Source organism: Passer montanus, unplaced genomic scaffold (genome assembly GCF_014805655.1).
Source record: "Passer montanus isolate IOZ18808 unplaced genomic scaffold, ASM1480565v1 scaffold49, whole genome shotgun sequence".
NCBI classification, from domain to species: domain Eukaryota; kingdom Metazoa; phylum Chordata; class Aves; order Passeriformes; family Passeridae; genus Passer; species Passer montanus.
In genome coordinates this window covers 942835-963482 of record NW_024369818.1, presented here as the reverse complement: position 1 = coordinate 963482, position 20648 = coordinate 942835, and the positions used below count along the sequence as shown (strand labels likewise).

The window sequence follows — 20648 nt, the reverse complement described above, 5'->3', positions numbered from 1 at the left end:
GATGGGAGGCAACAGAAAAGCTGCTGCTGAGATGTGATTTGAAAAAGAGGTAGAGGATTAAAAACTCAGATTGAATCCAAGAGCAGCAACACACAACAAAGCCAAAATTACACCCCACAAAGCCAAACTGTGTCACCCGGTTGGGTTTGTCAGCAGATCAGAAGTCTACAGTATGGTTATGAAGAGCAAAAATCCTAAAACACCTGCCTTACATTCACATGGTATCTATAACCCCAAAGCTTTTGAGGCAGCATGGCACAGGGGCCCTCCATTGGAACCATCACTGCAGATACCTGCTTGGCACCACTCCTCAAAATCTCCTGAAAAGCCAAATACTGACCCAAAAGTGGGGCAGGCTGTCTAGATAGGAGGACACAGACACGTTCTCATGGGGCCCAGAGCAGCATGGAGGCTGGTGATGCTCTGACAGCCCCCCAGTGCTTCCCCCCTGGCTGGGGCAGGAGGGGTTTGGGGCAGCAGGGGCAATGCCTCCCTCCCCTGTGCCACTGATGGGCAGGGGCTCAGCCTGCAGCCCCCTGGGGCACAGCCTTCTGCACAGGCTCCTGCCTCAGGGTGCCAAGGAAAGCTCCCTGCAGGGATACAGCAGCCAAAAAACCTAACAGAAGGGGGTTTTCCCATTGCCTGCACCTGGGACTTTCAGATGGGTAATGGATGCACACACGCAGCTCCCAGCACAGACTACACCCCTCCCTAAGCAGTGAGAGAAACAATCTGGATCTAATCAGCAGGCCCAGGGTGATGGGGCATGACTTAGAGATTTGTTAAATAAACCTTTCACAACTGTCCTTTCCCTGCCTCCTGCCATTAGGAATGAAAACAAATATAACAGAAGAACCTTTTTTTAAATGTTCCCATCTCTAGGGCTAAATAAAACTCCCTGTCATTCACCTTCTGGAGTGGCAGGTCAGGCCAATGCATTTTGTAGGGAACAGGAGATATCACAGATTTGTCACTGCAAAAAGAAGGAGGGGAAAAAAAAGAAAAAGAAAAACCAGAAACCAAAAAATCATTGCAGCTGAGTTAAAAATAGGGAAGGCGTGAGATGCTGCTGCCAGCTCGGCACATCAGAGCAGGGGATGCCCAGGCTGCACCCCGAGCATGCACAAGCCCTGGGGCACTCAGGGGCCACAGGGACCTTGGCCCTGCCCCATTTTCCAGTGCAAACCCCATTTCTCCTGATTTTTGGGCAAGCAGGCAGAGCTTCCCAGCCTGCACACCCCAGTGATCTTCCAGAGGCCAGAGCTGGTCCCACGCTTGCCCTGGCACACGGGCACCCAGACCCTGCCCTGGAGGGGAACCTCTGCACCAGCTCTGCCTGGCTCCAGCTCAAATCCCCCCACGCTGGCAGACAATCAAAGCAAGACAAACACCGTCCTGCATGCTCATGGTTCTATCAGTCACACTGTTTATCTGGAATTGCATGGGAAGGTTTGCAATCAGGATAGCCTCAGGCAGCTCCCACTCAAAGCCTCGAGGGGATTTCGCTCATAACAAAACTCTTTATCAAAACCAGTTTTCCCCTATTTTAATGTTTCTTCCCGACTTGTGCAGGAAAATGCAGCTCTGCAGCCCACAAATTCACCCTGCAGCCATGAGACTGGCAGCAAATCCGAGCAGGACTGGCCTTCCTCCCACTGCCATCAGTCTCACCCTGTGTGGGGAGTGGATGTGAAGCCTGGCTTTGCTCAGCTCAGCACCCAAAGGTGCCCCCAGCTCCAGCACCCCTGGGACACACCAGCACCCTGTGCACAGCCCTTCCATCCCTGGGAGCCAAGCCACCAGCGCGGGGGCAGCAGAAACTGAGGGGTTCAAGCTACCAGGAGCCTGTGTCCTCCCAGAACAACCTGCAGGGAAATGAATGACAATAAACTCACCACTTAGGGAACCTCAGTCTGCAGGAGCTGGGTGCCCTTGCCCATCCCCACCCTGCCCCTTCCCCTGCCACAGCCACCCCACATTATGAACAGCCTGGTAAACACAGCCCGTTGGTTATTACAAAGATGCCAAAACCTTACTACTTCTTGTTCCTTCCAGTTAATGTACCATAGCCGAGGATAAATTGCTATTACAAGGAACTAAAAATAAAAATGTTTCAGAGGCCGTAATTGGCTTGTCTTGTTGGGCTTTTTAAGGAGCCAAAGTACCAGTTCCAGGCTATTAGCCCTAAGGTTGTAGGAGAATAGTATAAAATATTTCTTCATTAAAACCCTACCTTCTCCATAGAGGTGCTTTTCTTTAGGGTTTTTCCCCTCCTTTCCTTCTTTCTTTTTTTATTCCTCCTTTTTTATTATTATTATTTTCTTTTTAAAAGACATGTGTTATCAAGTGAGCTTTAGTTAAAAGAGGGCTTCGAAAGCCCAGAGGTGATATAAATAGACAGAGCTCAGTGCAGCTGGAGAACCAGCCCTAGCCTTCACTCATCTATTCAGGTCATTTTCCTACAAAACTTACGTAATATTCCTCAGTTGCATCCATAATCTTGGGTCATTTTAAATAATCAGCACCAAATCTTGCAGTCCTTGGGGAGACAGTGCTCTGTGCTGAAAGCACCCAGCCCAGTGCTGTGGGACAGCATCACCACCACCACAGGCTGCAGCCCACCACGGGGCTCCAAGGGTGCCCAGGGTGCTCCCCGAGATGGGGACTATGGTTTTTATTTTTTCCTTTTGAGGCTTTTTGATGCCATTTGGTTATTAAGAGCTTTAATTACCACCACTACTCCATACCAACAACAACCACGACAATCATGGTTTTGTTTTCGGAGGGAGCCAGGAGCTGGGCTCCACGATCCTTGTGGGTCTCTTTAGCTCAGGATGCTCTGTGGTGCTGTGAGAAGCGAATGCATTTTTGCAGCAAAAGCCTCCTTTCCGAGGAGGCAGATGCTCAGCGGAGCGGGGACGCGGCGCTCTGGCACCTGCTGTCCTGGTGGCGACGGTGGCGAGGCATCAGCAGAACAGCTCCAATTGATGGTCACGACTTTAAAGCTGGCTGGAAGTCCTTGTGGAGCCCGCTCCCACTGACAGGAGCACCTTGGGACTGCCCTGACCACCCGCACGGGGCCGGGCACGGCACAGACCTCTCCGTGCAGCACGGCTTTACCACAAATAATGATAATATCACTAAGGATCATGATCAGTTCTTGGTAATATGGCCCAGGAGGGGAAGCACAGCAGAAAAATTACAGCAGGGCCTCCAACCCCTTGCTTTTTCTCAAAGACAAGGTTGGATGACACATTTCTTTGTGAAACAACAACCCAACAGGTATTTACTACTTTTATTTTGTGATGTGAAGCTTGCTGCTAAAATAAGACTATTTCTGTTAGGTACAATTGCTATTTTTTGATAGTGTCTCAGCAATACCTTGTTAAAAAGGGCAAAACAACAGTTATTAATTACCCTAATTAACCCAATTCATAAGACACATTTGTGTGGCTGTCATGACAACTGCTTTGACTAACTTGCCAAGAATAGCTTAGCTGTCCATTCAAATAAATCCCTGATAATTACTAGTCTAGTTTACTGGGCTTCTGTGATAATAATAATTAGTGCTACTGTACAAAAGGTCACGCTAAACAGTTTATGAATGATGCATTTGGCATGGTGATTACATGAGTCACGCAGCACCCAGCAAATGGACACAGCACATCTCCAGCATGGAGAGCTGGGATTAGATCCAGCCCGTGGCTGCTCTGCCTGCAGACAGGGTGAGAGGGAGACCAAAACACCCAGGAATGGGTTGAGCTAGGACAGCTACCAGGCTGCCTCCTCCAGCTGGCACCACAGGAGAAGGTCCTTGGCAGAGGCACGGGAGACACCAAAAAGCCTCCAAGGCCAAGCTGTCACCTGGTGGTATCTCACCTCACCAGCTCACTCCCCTCCCTGCCAAGGACAGATGATCGTGGGTCACCTCTCTGGTTTTGGCGTGCTGCCATCAGGTTTAGGATCAATGACAAAAGGGGTTAGAACACCAAAGGCAGTGTGGGTTTGGGGTGGACAGTCCCAGCCCTGCCTGTCCTCACCTCTGCAGGAAGAAGCCCTCCAGCATGCAGTCTGGTGTCCCCACAAGGAGCTGCAGCTGCAGCACCCCTGCAATCACAATCAGGGGCTGTCCTGCAGGCAGCAGGCACTGCCCAGCCAGCCCTGCTCCTCCCGAGGCTGCTGCTGGCTGCAGGAGCTGCCTCCTCCAGGACCTGCCCGTGCTCCTCACTGGGCTAGGCTCTCATTCACCTTCACACCAGCAACCCCAGCCCAGCCAAATGTCATTTTAGCTTTGGTGCAAGCTGATCTGTGGGATTCCCTCTGGCTATGCCCACACAGAGGCAAGAGAGGATGGGACCACACTGCACCCACACTGAAAAATCCTGCAAAACCCCAGGGCAGAGGGCAGTGGGGCAGGGACTGAGCCAGGACATTCACTTCTAACACAGAGGACAGCTGCCAGCTCTGTGGAAATCTATGAAATCACTACATTTATAATAAATTCTGATTAAATACCACATATGGTCCTTATTGTCCCTCCCTTGTTACCTATCAGAGGCATGTGTACATAAACAGGGTCTTAATCAGCAAATATTTGCCTGCCAGGTCCTCCTCCTCCCTCACCCCCACCTGAACTTGCAATTATTCTTATTGATTGACTTGAAGAGAGCACCACAGAGACGCCTGGAGCTGTGAGCAAACAGGGAGCCCAGCAGGCTGTGCTGCAGCCCTGAGCAGGGGAGCAATTGCCCTGTCACCCAGGGCAGGCCAGGGCTGCACACTGCAGGCACCAGGGCCACAGGAGCGCCTGAAACGTCGTCACGGTGTGAAAGGAGGGGATGTATAAGGGACACCTCCTTCCTCAACAAATCCTGCTCCCCAGCACCTCCCAGCTCCGTGAAGAATTCATCTCACTGAGGCTGAAGAGCCAACAGAGCCCTTGGAGGGGTGGCATGGGCTTGTGTCCTCTCTGCATGGCAAAATAAGCAATGATGAGGAAGTTTTGGATCTGGGGAAAGATGGATTTGAGGTCCCAAAAGGATTTCAGTGCTGGACCCTGAGCCCAGGCTCGCCTGCACATCCTCCCCATCTGGAACCCAAAGTACATGCCAGAAGATGAGGTGCTTTTTTTATCAGACCAAGAGCAGAAATTAGGGAAACCTGATGCTGAGCAGAACACTCCCCAGCTCTCCCAAGTGCAGCTTGCAGCTCAGTTCAATATGTTAGTGCCTAATGAAGGTTTCCCCCATACTCTGCAGGGTACAATCACTCTCCTCCTAATGAGCATGTGTTAATGGCATATTAATGCTGACAACAACTAAGTGCAGGGAACAAGAGATGAACATATTCCAAAATTTCTCTCTCTTTTTTCCCCAAACAAAGGAATCCATGGCGTGGCTGAGCAAGCCCCAGCCCGGCAGGAGCCTGTGGCTCCCACAGAGATGCTGCCAGCTCTGGTCCAGCTCAGCACGGGACACAGAGCCCAGATGGACACGGCTTTGCTCTCTCCCCATAGTTATTTGCTGTCCAGGGAGAGCCTGAGCCCAAGCATGGCACTGCCCCTGGACACTGCCACGCTGGGGGCTGAACCAGGAGGCAGAGGAACAGCTCCCAAACACCTGAGGAGAGTTTCAGGGGCAGACAGGTTCGGGTGCTCTATCTGAGCCACAGCCCCGAGGATGTGCTCGCTGAGCACCGCCTGCGCTGGGTCCCTGCCAGAGCATCCAGATGTGGATCTGAATATGAAAGGTCCAGGAGGGAGCAGGTGACAGGGGCGCAGGCGCGGCTCCAGCCCCATCCTGGAGCTGTGTCCCAGCCCATCTGGGTCTGTCTCAGCAAGTTTACAGCAGCTCTCAGGCGCGGAAGAGAACACACATAATGGGTGTTTTCCTGTTTTTTCATCTTCACTGGTGAAAACAGCTCTCAAAGGCCTGCCAGCTCCCCAAAACCAGCCTGAGTCTGCCGCAGCATGTGCTGCCCAGCAGCAGCACTGCAGGGAAGAGGAAGCCTAATTCCCCGACTGTCCAACTTCGTGTGCTCCCACCATCACTTACATTTACATTTCCAGATCGATAATCAATGCTGGAATCAATGAAAGGGAATTTAGCTACATTATAAAAACAGTAAAATCAGCCAATACTGAGAAATGACTATTGAGTCCTGTGTTTTCTGTACTCACTTAGTCTAATAATGGTGAATGATATTTTCCAAGTACATTATTCAGCAATAAAACCACCGAATTATTTGATCTCTTCCTAACCTTTATGATTCTAAGCACTCTTTTTGACCCAGATTGAATGAGGCAACATCTGCAGAGCCTTTCACAAAATTGTACTTGGTGTGCACTATTGTAGGTCTGCTGCCAAAGATAAATGTTATTATTTTAAAGCCATCATCCTCCTAATAGATGAGCAAACACACTGCATTAGCATAGCCTGCAGAGCTCCAGCACGGGTGAGAAAATGCCAGAGGGGTTTCGCTTAATGGAATTTCACATACCTGACTTTGGATGGGTTAATGCAATCCACCAACACGGGAATTTGCAAACCTGCCCTGTGGCATACACCTGCCAGTACAAACGATGGTGTAATCCAGCAAGCTCCAGATCCCCGTGAGAAACACCAGGGATTCACACCCAGATCTCAACAGGGTGCTGAGAGGAGGACCTCACCTACAGATGACTCTCCAAGACACTCTGACCCACAGGGTCTGTCACCCACCTGCCTGTCCTGGCGTCAGGAGGAGCAGTGCTGGCCTCACCTGGTGCTCAGCTGCCATCAGAGGGTGTAGGAAGTGTCACACACACCTGTCACACACCTGCCTGCTGCAGCACCACCAGGCCTAGGAGGATTCTCTGTAATTCCATGTTAAACAGGGAGACACTTCAAGGCTCAGCACAAATCACTTGTCCAGCTGACATGAGCCATTACTTCACTCCAGATTTAGACAAGGAGCCAGAGGGAGACACTGAAGCAGAGATGTTGTGCTGTCATCTCCAACAGGTGCCACAGACAAGCTCTGCCCCAGCAGGAACAGTGGAATTGGGAGCTGCCAGCAGCCCCAGAGTCCCTTTGCTGAGCCCTGGGGACACTGGGGACACTGGGGACACTGGGGACTGGAACTGTGGGTGCCCCAGGGGACAAGCCCCAGCACAGCCCTGCCAGGGCAGCACTGCCTGCAGAGCACCCCACCCATCTCCTATTCACAGCACGCTCTAATTTGAATTATAATTACACTTACAAGTACACAGATTACAACTATTTATGCTACAAATAAGACCATCCTGTATTTTAATTAACAGAAAATGATTGGAACTCAACTATAGCCTCTACTGGGAACAATATCTAACAATTTACTGAAGCAAGGCCATGCCAGCCCCACAAGCAGCCTGGCAGGAGAGGGGGAGTGGGCAGGGCTGGGGGTCTCACCCATCTGAGCCCTCACACAAGAGCAGGAGCTCTGCCAGAGTGGGCAAGGGGTCAGGAGAGAGGGCTCAGGAGAGATGGAGGAGAGAGGGACCCCAGGAGGGATGCAGGAGAGAGGGCTCAGGAGAGATGGAGGAGGGAGGGCTCAGGAGAGATGGAGGAGAGAGGGACCCCAGGAGAGATGGAGGAGAGAGAGCTGCCAGGAGAGATGGAGGAGAGAGGGACCCCAGGAGGGATGGAGGAGAGAGGGCTGCCAGGAGAGATGGAGGAGGGAGCTCTCAGGGGAGATGGAGGAGAGACCTCTCAGAAGAGATGGACAGCTCATCCCTGGGCAGCCTGCAGGCAGAGCCTGGCACTGGAAGCAGGCAGGGCACAATGGCTCTGCCCTTGCTGGCTGATGGGAATTTAGGAAAGGCCTGAGCAGGGCACAGGCAGTGGGGGCAGGAGCCCAAGGTCCTGGAAGGGCACCTGGCTGAGGAGCTCCTCTGGCTCAAAGCCCTCAGGAGGGACCTGAGGAGATGGCAGCTGGAAATGCAGCTCTTGCACCCAGCCAAGCAGATGCACACGAGGTTATTCAAAGGCTACTGCCCTTGGCCTCAGTGATGCCTCTGCACGAGCACGTGCTGCATGGAAAGGAAACCAGAGGGAGAAACCACAGAGCTCAAATCACTCAATCCAACACAAACTCGGTGCTGTAAGAAAGCCCATAAAGTACTATGCAAGACTATGCTTTTGATGAAATTTTTAAAAACCCTTACTAGAAATCTTTCCCAATTTAAGAGAAAATTCTTATCTGCCATGTAAATATAGTTGCAAAAGCTTTTTTTATAGACTTCACAAGTTATGCATTAGGAATGTGCATCAGAAATTCAAATTTTCCAAGAGGAAATATTTAAGGAACCTACCAACCCAAACCATTCTATGATTCTGTGAAAACAAGAGAAGCCTCTCCACTTCCAGTAAAAGTGAACCATAAAACCCAAAGCAGTAGCATAAAAACAAATGAGATGTATCTGATTATATGACATATTATACACTCCCATAATTAGGTGCAATATGTAATAATTCCATACACACTTTCTGTATGCACAGGGATTCAAGTGTGAGCACTGCAGTGTTAGGTTACTGTTTCAACCTGATGATATTAAATACTCAACCTAAATGATGCTGTGATTCTATGCAGGATATCACAAATACAACATCCAGCATGTAATATGTAATAATATGATCATGTCCATGGGAGCATCCAGGTCTTGCTGTTAAATACAGCTACTGCCACACCAGCCCTAATCCTCCAGGGACCCTTGGAGAAAACCCCTTTGGTCCCTTCTGGCCAGGACCCTACCACAGGCCAGAAAACCCTTGGAAAGCCCCAGGAGCTGCCAGGATGGGGTGGCAGCCCCAAATCACCAACACAAAACAAGTTTTGTTTACTGGGGAACATGGCAATGCTCAGCTCTTGGATGCACTCTATCCTAACTGCCTTTTCCAAAGGAAATTATTTTATGATCTTAGGAACAGCCAAAGAGTGTTGAACCAAGGGCTTGCCCAAACCCCAGGGAGCGTGGCATGGTCAGACACAAACAGGAGCTGCTGTATTTATCTCTGTGGCAAGGTATTCAAGGGAATATCTCCACACAACAGCTCGGAGCGATTACATGGAGAGATGTATAATTTGGTTAGGCTGACCTCAGAACGGAATGAAGAGCTCTGATTTCCATAATGCCAGCCTGCAACGCCCAGAGGGGTCAGGGCAGATAGACAGAACACTTTGGGAGCAGTCAAGCTGAGGGACCAGCAGGCAGGGAGGCTGGGGTGCCAGCCCAGCAGCCTGCCCCCTGGCAATGCAGAGTGGTGCTGGCTGCCCGGCAGGAGCAGAGCTGTCCCCAGGGCGTGCCTAAGGCTGGGACATCCCTGTCTGGGGCTGCTGCAGCCCAGAGGCTGGGCTGGCTCCCAGGCAGGGCTGTGGGGCTCCTGGCCTGCCTCAGCCAGCACAGTGCACAGCAGGCACCAAAAAGTGCTGAGTTACAGTGACCTCCCAAGGAGAAAACAAGACTGGCAGCGCTGCCTGCGAAGCCAGCCTTCCCACGAGTGGAGCATCATCCCTGATAATGCTTTAATTACTGTGGCTCCTGCAAACAAGCCTCATCTCATCAGCCCGGCCTGTCTCAGCACCGCAAACTTTCTCCAGGTTGGAAATCATCTCCTTTTTTCCCTTTTTCCCTGCTCTGTACACAGCATTACTCAGAAGCAAGCCAAATCCCTTCCAATTATATATCATGACGTTTCCCCAGCGCCGCACTAAAGCGAGGCCCTTCACTCCTAAATGGCATGGTTTATAACAAATTGTCTGTTATACCAGACAGAAACTGATTTCCTCAAACCCAGCATATTAAAGTGAGTACATTCATTCTGGTTGTAACACACAAAATGTGATTATAACAGACACTTTGGGGGCTTTTTAAGGCTAGCGGAGAAGAGGAGGATAAGCTGGAGGGGAAGAAAGAATTGACAAGTAGAGAAATGACAGAGAAAGAGAAACAGCCACGCTGATTTCATTTCTTACAAAACAAAAATCTTTGTGTGTTGTAGAAATGTGCTTTAGTTAACACCGCCAGATAGCCAGAGCAAAAGCTGCCGGTGCTGCCTGAAACGAAAATTGCTCTATTGTGCTTAGAAAACCATTTCCCACAGTGAGGAGAACGCTTTCCAGGTAGCACAAAGCAGATCTGAAACCAACGGGGCCTTATCCTGCAACTGTTGCTCCCTCAAATAATCCCTGCAGCCACGAGGAGCCCCAGCTGAATCAGTGTGAGTGAGGATTATGTGGGAGTGTATCAAGGTTGGGGGATTAGACCGGGATTATCACTAAAACCAGTAATTCCCCATCTTGCTGATGTGGCCATCAGCTCAGGAGGCAGGGGATGGGAGCTGCTGGACCAGAGGCTGACCTCTCCTCCAGTGGGTGCTAGCAGAGCAGCAGAGCAGGAGCAGACCCACGCTCTGCTCACACAGCAATGCCAGTGCTGCCCCTTCCCTGGAGCTGCCACCACGGAGCCACCCCAGAGTCAGCCAAGGACCCCCCTGCCAGTTCCACCTGGGCACAGCAGCCTCTCAAGGGGCTCTCCCATGTCACACCCTGTCCTCTGGCACATCAGCCCCTGCCACCACGGTGTCCCAGGGCAGCCCTGGGGACAGAGCAAGCTGCTGTCCCCGGGGGGTTTCCCATCCTGGAGCAGCAAACGAACACCATGTCCCAAAGCAGTGCAAACCTGGGATGTAAAACTGCCTCTGAAGCACAGATACAGCCACCACACACACACTGTTTACTTTTTAAACCAACAAGTCAGAATGCAGGCGTGTAAGTGCTACCCAAGGGTGGCTGCTCTACATGCAAGTCATGTGCCCCGGATCCTAAAAGGCTCAGCATTCAGACCAATTTCCACACCACCCCAATGCAACACGCATTTTTATCAAGGAAGCTGCCTAATGGCTCCTATTAATTCTGATTTTTAATCTCCTGGTACAATTCCCAGCGATATACATGCAAAACCTGACAACAAGCCCTTTTGGTTTCAAAGCTGACTTCTCCTCCAGCTCAAGGAAGACACAAAAGAGCTCTGGGCAGCAGCAAAGCCCCTGAGCAGCAATGCCCTTGCAGCTCCAACATGTCCCACTCTCCCTGCTGCAAAACAACAAACACTAACGGGGGCCAAGCCTCCTGCTGTCAGCCACCATCACCAGAGCTGCTCACAAACACTTCTGGCCAGCTGCCTACAGCCACAGGGTGCTGAGGGGCTGGGCAGCATCCCCGAGTGGCACCCTGGCACCCACGGCACCACTGACTCCCAGCAGGGCCAGAGCAGCCCGGGACACCCCCCTGACCCCAATGCTCTCCTGGCACAAGGACCCTGGCACAAGCAGAGCTGTCAGCCAAGCCCAGCCCCACGCAAAGGGAAAAGCTTTATAAGGGTGGTCTACAGCTTCTTTTGCATCCCCAGAGCAGCCCCCACAGACAGCACTCCTTAATCCTTTCCGGATCACCAGGGAAGGATGAGAAGCACCAACAAACCCAATTATTCCCAGCCCCGAGACCTGCCACCGCTCTAGAAGAAACATTTCCTGAAGCTCCACAAACAAGCCATCCTTGGGGACTTTTATTTCAAGGCTCCTGACTGCTAAAATAAATGAGGCTCACGTTAAAGACCGGCTACATCACAAAGGCACCGCTGCTGGGGCAGCACGTGCCTGCAGAGGCAACAGCTCACCCTCAGCCACAGCCACCATATGCCAAGTGACACTGCCAGAGACACATTTACCTCGTATTTCATCTGTTATCAAGCCGTGCTTTGCCTTCCCATCAGGAAAAGTCACTCCTAGGTGGAGCAGCAATGATATCTCCCCGATGCTGACACCTCATAAAGCCTCCCCGGGGAAAGAGCAGCGGCTTCATCACTGGGAGCGACTCAAACCAGCCCAGACAAAGTACCCCGGGAAGCCCTGCAGGGAGTGCTTTGGCTCTGCAGACGCTGGGCAGGGACTGTGTTTATTAAACCCTCAGCAGCGGAGGTGTGCCAGAGCACCCTGCACAGCACAGCAGCACAGCACAGCAGCACAGCACAGCGCTGCTCCAGCACTGACGGCTGCAGGGTCGGGGCTGTGCTCCTCCATGGCAATGACTGCTGGGGAGCTCCTGGGCACCCCGAGTGCCAGGACAGGGCTGCCACTCCAGCACCAATGAACCACCTCACTCTCAGGGGTCATGGGGGTTTTAGAAGCCAACAGAACCCACGCCACCAGCAAGACAGCTTCGCCTGCAACGGCTGGAAGCATTACACTGGGGTTCTGTAGCTATGATATTTTATGAAAAATCCCTTGCCAGGATTTTTCCCTCCTGAGGAGCTGAGAGCCTCAGAAGAGACATGTAAACAATAACTGTGTGCTGCTGTGGAATGCAACAGGTGCATCTTCCACTGGTCCATGTGGATTGTTTTCAACTGATGACCAGCCACAGCCACCTGTGGCAAGGCTGTGAGCGGTCACAAGATTTTGTTATGCATTCTGTTCTTGTTCTTTCTAGCCTTCTGATCAATCTTTTCTCTCTATTCTTTTAATATAGTTTTAACGTAGTATTTTAATATAATATGTATCATAATATAATAAACCAGCCTTCTCAGAGCATGGAGTCAAGCCTCACATCTCCACACAAGGGGTGTTCACAATAGGGTTCTGCCAAAAAACATCAACATTCCCACCCTAAACTAAACTTCCAAACAGCTTCCAGTTGGGATTTCTCCGCCCCGTACCCTGATCGTGCCCTTTTGTCCAGCAGCAGCTCCAGAGAGGAGTAGCCCCTGCCAGGACACGTTTCTCTCACACGAGAGCTGCCGTGCCCTGGCAGGGCTGGCGAGCTGCCTGCTGCCCCTGGCCAGCTCCCGGGGCTGCTGCTCCACTGGCACTCCAGCCACTCATTACAAGGGACAAACTTATTTTCCAGGCAAGCTACCAGCTCTTCACAGTGCATCTCACCTGCACAAGTGATGGGAAATGGAGCGAGCTGGAGCCACAGGGAGAAACAAGCATCCCTCACAAGAGGGTGAACGGGGCAGGGAGATCTCTGGAGGGCACACTCCACGAGACCCCAGCCCAGCTGCTGCATCACAGAGGAGCACAGGAGCACTGCCTGCTGCATGTAGCTGCCTGCTAACTTTATCAGCTGAGCTAGGATGGTCCTGGTGGTCCTTCCCTCCTCCCTGGCACCTGAGACCTCCCACTGCCAGCATGCACTTCTGGAGAATGCCAGCCTGTGATGGATTTTGTGACTGGTGGCAGTGCATCACAGGCTGGCAGGATGCTCCAGTGCCCACAGCAAGGCACCAGGCAGAGATGCACTCCAGAATCCCCTCCAGAAGACAGGAATTCCTCAGGGACCACTGCCCACAGCATGGCAGCAGCAGTGGTCACTCCTATGGGCCAGCACTGGCACACGGCCTCTCAGAGCTGGTTCTGCCCCAGGGGAAGTCAGTTTAGGGTTCAGTGAGCATTCTGCCAGTACCACCACAGCAGGACCAGCCCCCAGCACCAGCCCTCTCCAGCAGCCCTGCAGAGGGCTGCTCAGCTCTCTGCAGCCCCAGCACGAATCTGAAGCAGCTCCATTGCCTTCAGCAGCAGCATTTTGCATTTACACCAGCACACTGAACACGAAACAGAGTGAGCCATAAATATTTCAGCTGCATTTTCAGCTTTGTTATTCTGTTCAAAGCAGGAAACATGACAAACCTTTGATTGTTTTGCTTAAAACCAAACAATAATTCAAAGAGAGACAAACAAGCAACATTAAATGATGCCTGTGATGTACAGGAAAGCCAAAGAATTAGAAGAAACTGATGAGGATGGTGTGGATCAGAGCAGTCCCTTTCCCTGCCTTTGGCTGGTACCACACATCCCTCCCCTGCCAGCCAGGGTCCTGCACAGTGCGGGGACAGCACTGGGCCAGGTGTGCAGGTGGTGACAATGGGACATCCCACACGGCCTGCACCCCCAGCAGGGCCAGCTGCCTGCAGAGGAGCAGCCACCAACACTGCTTCCATGAGCCTTTTGAAAAAACTTCTGTGAAGGAGAGTGTCTCCTCCCCTGAGCATCACCATGCTCAGAATCCTCCTGCCAAGCAGCATCTCCAGCCTCTGGGCACATGGAGAGAGCCCACCTGGGCACCTCTGAGGATCCCTGCAGTTCTGGGGATGAAAAATCCACCCATGGCCACATGTCAGGGCTGCCCCTGAGCCCACAGGTGAGTGCTGGCTGCTGCCCCCTGCCCATCCTCCATCACTGCCTCCCCCTGGGGTGTCCAGCACACAGAAACCACCGCAGTGTGCTCTGACCAGCACACAGAAACCACCACAGGGTGCTCTGACCAGCACACAGAAACCACCAAAGCCTGTCCTGTGCAGCCTTCTTTGCCCAGCACACAGAGGCCACCAAAGCCTGCTCTGACCACTACACAGAAACCACCAAAGCCTACCCTGTGCAGCCTGCCCTGTGCAGCACTCAGAAGGCAGCAGTGCAGCTGCCCAGCACTCAGAAGGCAGCAGTGCAGCTGCCCAGCACTCAGAAGGCAGCAGTGCAGCTGCCCAGCACACACAAGGCAGCAGTGCAGCTGCCCAGCGCTCAGAAGGCAGGAGTGCAGCTGCCCAGCACCAGCTCTGGCAGCGCTGGCACTGCCAGGCCCCGGGCAGAGCGGAGCAGGGAGCCGCGGGCAGCAGCCCTGGCACACTCACTCACTCACCTCTGGCAGCGGCATGCCGTTGATGATGAGGTCGGGCTGCTGGGGGCTCTGCCCCGTGAAGGTGTGGTGGTAGATGTGGTTGGAGCCGGCGTTCCTGCTGTTCTGGCTCTCCACGTTGAGGAAGGTGCTCTCGGAGCGGCGGCAGCCCAGCGGCAGCGTCTGCTGGTGGTAGTCGAAGTAGTTGAGGGAGGAGGTGAGAGAGGAGCAGCTCACCACGTTCATTTTGTCCGTCTCCTCCACGTCCCGCGGCACCAGGCGGATGTCGTTCTTGCTGATCTTCTTCTTCTTGCTCGACTTCTTCTGATGCCCGTAGGAGTACTCCGCGATTCTGGGGGACAGAGGGAAAATGAGGAGCTGGGAGCATCCCAAACCTGCCCCGCTGAATTGCCACGCAGAAACCCAGAGGGCCTGGCCCCATCCCCGTGTGGGCTTCTCAGTCATGCACCTTACGTCATGCTTTGGGGCTGGTGGCACGCCACAGCTTTAGCTTATTTCCATTCATATTTTCAAATGTATAACGTTTTCAGGTCAAACATGCAAAGAAAATGGGAAGGGAGAATGCTCCTGTTTTGATCTAGTCTACGTAATTGCTGATATTTAGTTACTAGAAGTAAAGCCCAGCCTGCAGAAGAGAAAAATGGAGATGTTAAAAACCATGAACTGAAAAGGGTACCTGCATTCATTTCCATGCTTAATAAGGATTTTAGAAGTGATTTAATTTGGTCCCCATAATGAAAATTCAAAACAAATAGCAGATTTTTTCCCCAGTTCATTTTCCATAGCAGTAAATAAAGCAGACTCAGAAGCAGTCCTAGCTGGCAAGCTCAATTCTCTCACACTCCACAGGCTGTTTGTTTATTAATGCTTTATCTAAATTGCTGGTGTTTTGACTGTCTCCTGATCATACCTGATCTTTTCTCCAATTGAATTCCATTCCTGCCTCACACTGACACGCACATCCCCTTCTGCTGGGAAATGCTTTCACCTTCTCAAAATCAGAGAACAACAACCGTGCGTTTTGCAAAGAAAAATGATCCTTTTTGACCTTTTTCTTTAACTGCAAGCTTGTTTTTCTCTGCCTTTCCTTCCCTCTTTGCTTCCCACCTGCCAAAAGAATCAACTGATGAAGTGCCTTGTTTGCCTTCTGCAAAACACCGGAGGAAAAAAGTTACTGCAAAACACCACCCGAGCAAATAATGACAAATTATTTGCACCTTGCATTAGCTGGGTCTGCTCGGCTCACAGTGGCTGTGGCTCATCTTCCCACAGTGAGTACCACAACAGTCCCTGCCATTAATTTGTACATGCACAGCACTGGGCAACTCGGTATTTCCTAGGCAAGCACATCAAATGCCATGCACAGTCAGAAATGCACATCTGAAAGTCAGGATTTTGCTCCTCTTCTTGTTATGATAACAGCATTAAAAAAAAAAAATCCAATAGCTGCAACAGAAATAACGGGATGAATAAATAATACAGTTTATCTGGAAAGGCAAATCTTGGACAAATATTCTTGCTCCAGAAAGCTAATTGCCTGAGCGTGAAAATGCCACTAAGTCGAACAGCCCTCATATGTGCTCATAAATTAACACGTCATCTGAAGCGTCTCCAGCAGCAGCTCTGCTGAAGAATCTCTAACGCAGGGCTCTGCAAACCTCGAGGCGTGGGGAGAGTGCCCCACGGTCGCTGCCGAGGCTGCCTGGTGCTTCCCCAGCTCTGCAGCTGACTCCTGCTCAGACACACACCGATGGCAGCCCGAGCACCCCCGAGCGTGCAAATAAATCACGGGCAGGCAGGGATCTCTGTTGTGCCAACAATCTATATGCTGCTGACTCGTCTAACAATGCTTGATGAAGCTTTAATTGTTTTGTTTACCTAAATGTTTAAGTTTGGCAATGCGAGAGCCCAATTATTTCCTGCAGGCATTCATTTTTCGGTCCTTTCTCTATTGACCAATTATTTAATTAAACCGCACTTCATTAATCCCTAAGCCGTCACAGTGAACCCAGGGTTCACACGTATGTGGGGAGCTCTTAGGGGCACCACCACAACATGATTTTTATCCATTCAGGTCCCATCCCCTTTTAATGGGCCGAGCTGGCAAGAAACCTGGTCTGTGAGCTTTCACTTGAAGCTAGACATCCCATAATACAGCACAGACCGACCTTTATTTGCAGATGATTTTTCCCCCATCGAGCAAAAAGGCTTATATACGCACTTTCCGCTGTGAAAACGGGGTACAATGCCCCGACTCTCCGGCATTATTTCTGCGTAAATAAAACTTTAAAGACCGCACATCCCCCCGCGCCGCCGAATTGCCAGGGGCGAGCGTGCGTTTCCAAGGTAGAGCAAAATTAATTTCCATCCCTCCTCTCTGAAACGACTCGGTGCCGAAGGAATGGAGAAGTCATGGCTATTTCACCAGTAACAGGATTAAACCATTTATGAGGCATTGCAGCTGCTCTTTTATGGCATCTGATTGATATTCATGTGTGGTTAGCATTTGTCTCCTAACTTGTGTAACACAGAGAATAGTAAAAGAGAGACAATAATCGCCGGGCTGTTACATATTCAGGGGGCTGGATTTCCCCCGTCAGCCTTTCAGCGGCTCCAGGCGCGGGGCTCACCTCCCCTCCGGCATTTCGGACCGCGGAGCGCTCACCCAGCCGGGGCAAAAACCGCGCAAAAATCCGCCCGGCCGGCGCTGCCCGGGGCCGGGGCCGCGCTCGGGGGGCTCCGGGGGGCTCCGGGGGCTTTGGGGGGCTCTGGGGGGTTCTGGGGGCTCTCCGCCGCCGCTGGCCCCGCGGGCAGAGCCGCAGCGGGCACACAATAGCTCCTTTCAGCGGCCAGCCCAAGGATGGGGATGGCTGCCGCGGGGATGCCGGGGATCGCTCGGCAGCCCGGGCAGCCGTGCCGGGGATGCCCGCGGGAAGCAGCCGTGCCCCGGCAGCGCCGTTCTGCCCGCCGGGTGCGATGGAGCACGGACAACCAGCGGCGCCGCAACAGATTGTCAAGCCGCGCAATTGAGTCGATTCGTTACTCCGCTCTCCTCGCGGAGGACCATTTCTTAAAGCTTTGCGAGGAATTTTCTCACACGGACGGGAACCTCGGTTTTGTTCCTAAGGCAAATCCACCCCTCTTCACCAGCCCCAAGCATACAGCAGCAAATGCAAAAGTAACCGCGATGGCAAAAATCAAAGCAGACCCGCAGGTGCACACAAACAAAGGTATCTTTACCTGCAGTTGTAGGTCCTGATTTCCTTGTTATCCCTTTTGCACTTGACTGCCACAAAGATCATGGTGACAAAAAGAATGGCTGCAATAGACCCCAGGGCAATAATGAAAATCAAGGAGAGGTTAACAGATCCTATGGACTCCTGGGCATCCAGGGCTGGAGACAGGTATATCAAAATCAAGGCAGAAGCCGAGAGAGATGTTTTCCCATGGTCGTGAGCCACCACGATGAGCTCATAGGCTGTTTTGGCGTTCTCCCCAAAGGCTCTGGTGGTCCTTATCTCTCCATTGACCTGGTCGATCTCAAAAAATCCTCTGTCTCCTTCCACCATTTCGTAGGAGAGCCTGCCATTTTCACCCTCATCATAGTCATCTGCCTTGACCACTGTCACCAAGTAGCCAACGCCCGCGTTCCTGGGGATGTACACCTCGGCCGTGCCATTGACCAGCGGCGGGGCCGTGATCACGGGCGTGTTGTCATTGACGTCCAGGACGATCACCCTGACGGTGGCATTGCTCTGCAGAGAGGGATTACCCCCATCCTTTGCCAAGACCTTGAACTCAAAGGCCTTGGTCTGTTCATGATTGAAAGACCTCAAAGCATAGATATCTCCAGAGTTGGGGTTGATGGAGACATAGGTGAAAACAGGCATGTCCCTGACTTGGGAGGGCACGATCTGGTAGGACACGCTGCCATTGAGGCCCAGGTCAGGGTCCCTGGCAGACACCGAGAGGAGGTAGGCCCCCGGGGTGTTGTTCTCCTGCACGATGACTTGGTAATAGGGCTTGGAGAAGTGGGGATGGTTGTCATTCTCATCGGTGATCTTGACGGTGAAGGACTTGGTGGCCTGCAGGGAAGGGATGCCGTTATCCCTAGCCTGGATGGTGAGGTTGTACTGGTCCCTCTGCTCCCGGTCCAGCCGCCCGTCCACCAGGATGGTGGAGAAGCTCTCGTACTCCTGCAGGCGAAAAGGCACGTTGCCCAGGAGCTTGCACTGCACGCGCCCGTTGGCCCCGGAGTCGCGGTCCGAGACGCGCACCAGGGCGATGACGTACCCCGGCGGCGCGTTCTCGCTCACCTCCACCAGCTCACTGTTGACAGAGAGCAGGTTGATGAGGGGCGGGTTGTCGTTGGCGTCCTGGACGCTGATGGTCACTTTGCAATGGGCAGGGATGGAGTTAGGCCCCAAGTCCTTGGCCTGCACGTCCAGCTCGTAGACGTGACCCTCCTCATAGTCGATGGCACCGCTCACCGTGATGAGGCCGCTCTGGGGGTCGATTTGGAAGAGCTCCCGGGCCCGCTCAGAGACGTAGCTGTGGAAGGAGTAGAGGACCTGGCCGTTGGTGCCCTCGTCGGGGTCAGAGGCGTTGAGGCGGATGACGGGCGTCCCCGGTGGGGCATTTTCAGGCACGCTGACGGTGTAGGCTGGCTCCTCGAAGAGCGGGTTGTTGTCATTGGAGTCGATGACGCGGATGCTGAGCTCCACTGTGCCAAAGTTGGGCGGGTCACCACCATCCAGCGCCGTGATCACGTAGCTGTAGTGGGACTGGGTCTCACGGTCCAGGCTCTTCTCCACCACCAGCTCAGCAAAACGAGACCCATCACCCCGCGTCTTGGTCTCCAGCCCAAAGAGGTCGTTGGGGGTGATCTCATAGCTCTGCACACCAAAGCTGCCCGAGTCCGGGTCATAGGCACTCTCCAGTGGCACCCGGGTGCCAGGGCTGGCCGTCTCCGAGATCTCCAGCTCGATCTGGTCGGTGGGGAAGCTGGGCGCATTGTCGTTCAGGTCCTTGATCTCCAGCTTGATCACGCAGATCTCCATGGAGCTGGACATCACCTCCAGCGAGATGACACACTTGGGGCTCTGCCGGCACAGCAGGTCCCTGTCGATCTTCTGCTTGGTCACCAGCAGCCCGGACCCGGGGCTGATGTCCACCAGGTGAGGGGCCGAGTTGGAGACCACCCGGAAGGCGGCGGGCTGCCGGGGGTCCAGCACGAAACCGGCGTCCCGGGCGTCCTTGGCGACGTTGGCGATCACCGTGCCGGCCCGCTGCTCCTCCTCCACCGAGTACTTGAGGTTGACGAGGGCCCCGGCGCCGGCCCACAGCAAGGCGGCCCCCAGCAGCGCCGGGAGAGCCCCCATGGCCGCGCCGCGCCCCGACGGAGCGCCGCCGCCAATGGGAGAGCGCCGCTGGGCGGGGGCGGGGCCGGGGCGGGGCCGGCGGCGCGGACGGGAGCAGCATTAGCACGGAGCCGCGCGGAGCGGAGCGGAGCGGGACGGTACAAGACGGGACGGGACGGGACGGGATGGATGGAGCCGCTGCCCAAGCCCGGAGCCCGTTGTCCCCGCTGTCCCTGCCCCGCTAAGACCGTCCCGCTGCCCGGGAGCTGCGGACGCAGCGGTGTTTTGGCTCCGCGGCCGCGGTCACTTCTTTAGCGAGTGCGTGCTGGGCGGTGGCGGATCTCCGCGGGCAGCGCGGGGACCAGCGGGTCCCGCGGAGCGCCCCAAGTCCGCTCAGTAGAGCCTGAACGCTGTGGGGCAGGAGGAGCCCGCCCGCCGGGCAGTGCTCCCGGGAGCCGGCGAGGGGCCCGGCAGCGCCCAACGCCCCCGGGAGGCTCCGGCCCCGCAGCGCCCGCTGCACCGTGCTCATCCCCGGGGAAACCACCGCGGTGCCGTGCCCTCCTGACAATGCAATAAAGCCTT

General features: G+C 53.5%; 1 protein-coding gene across 3 annotated transcripts in view; it reads right to left on the bottom strand.

Annotated features, from left to right (window-relative positions):
• PCDH19 (protocadherin 19) overlaps positions 1 to 20110 on the bottom strand; it is a 56068-nt gene extending 35958 nt beyond the window's left edge. For all 3 annotated transcript variants that reach the window (XR_005629053.1, XM_039722610.1, XM_039722611.1), the window contains exons 1-2: positions 17947 to 20110; positions 14710 to 15037 (exon numbers count right to left, since the gene is read on the bottom strand). Coding sequence is in view for 2 of the 3 variants with exons in the window: in XM_039722610.1 (XP_039578544.1) it covers positions 14710 to 15037; positions 17947 to 20087 (2469 nt within the window). In the remaining variant the exon portion in view is untranslated. The remainder of the gene's footprint in view (positions 1 to 14709; positions 15038 to 17946) is intronic.
• Positions 20111 to 20648: the final 538 nt, after the last annotated feature.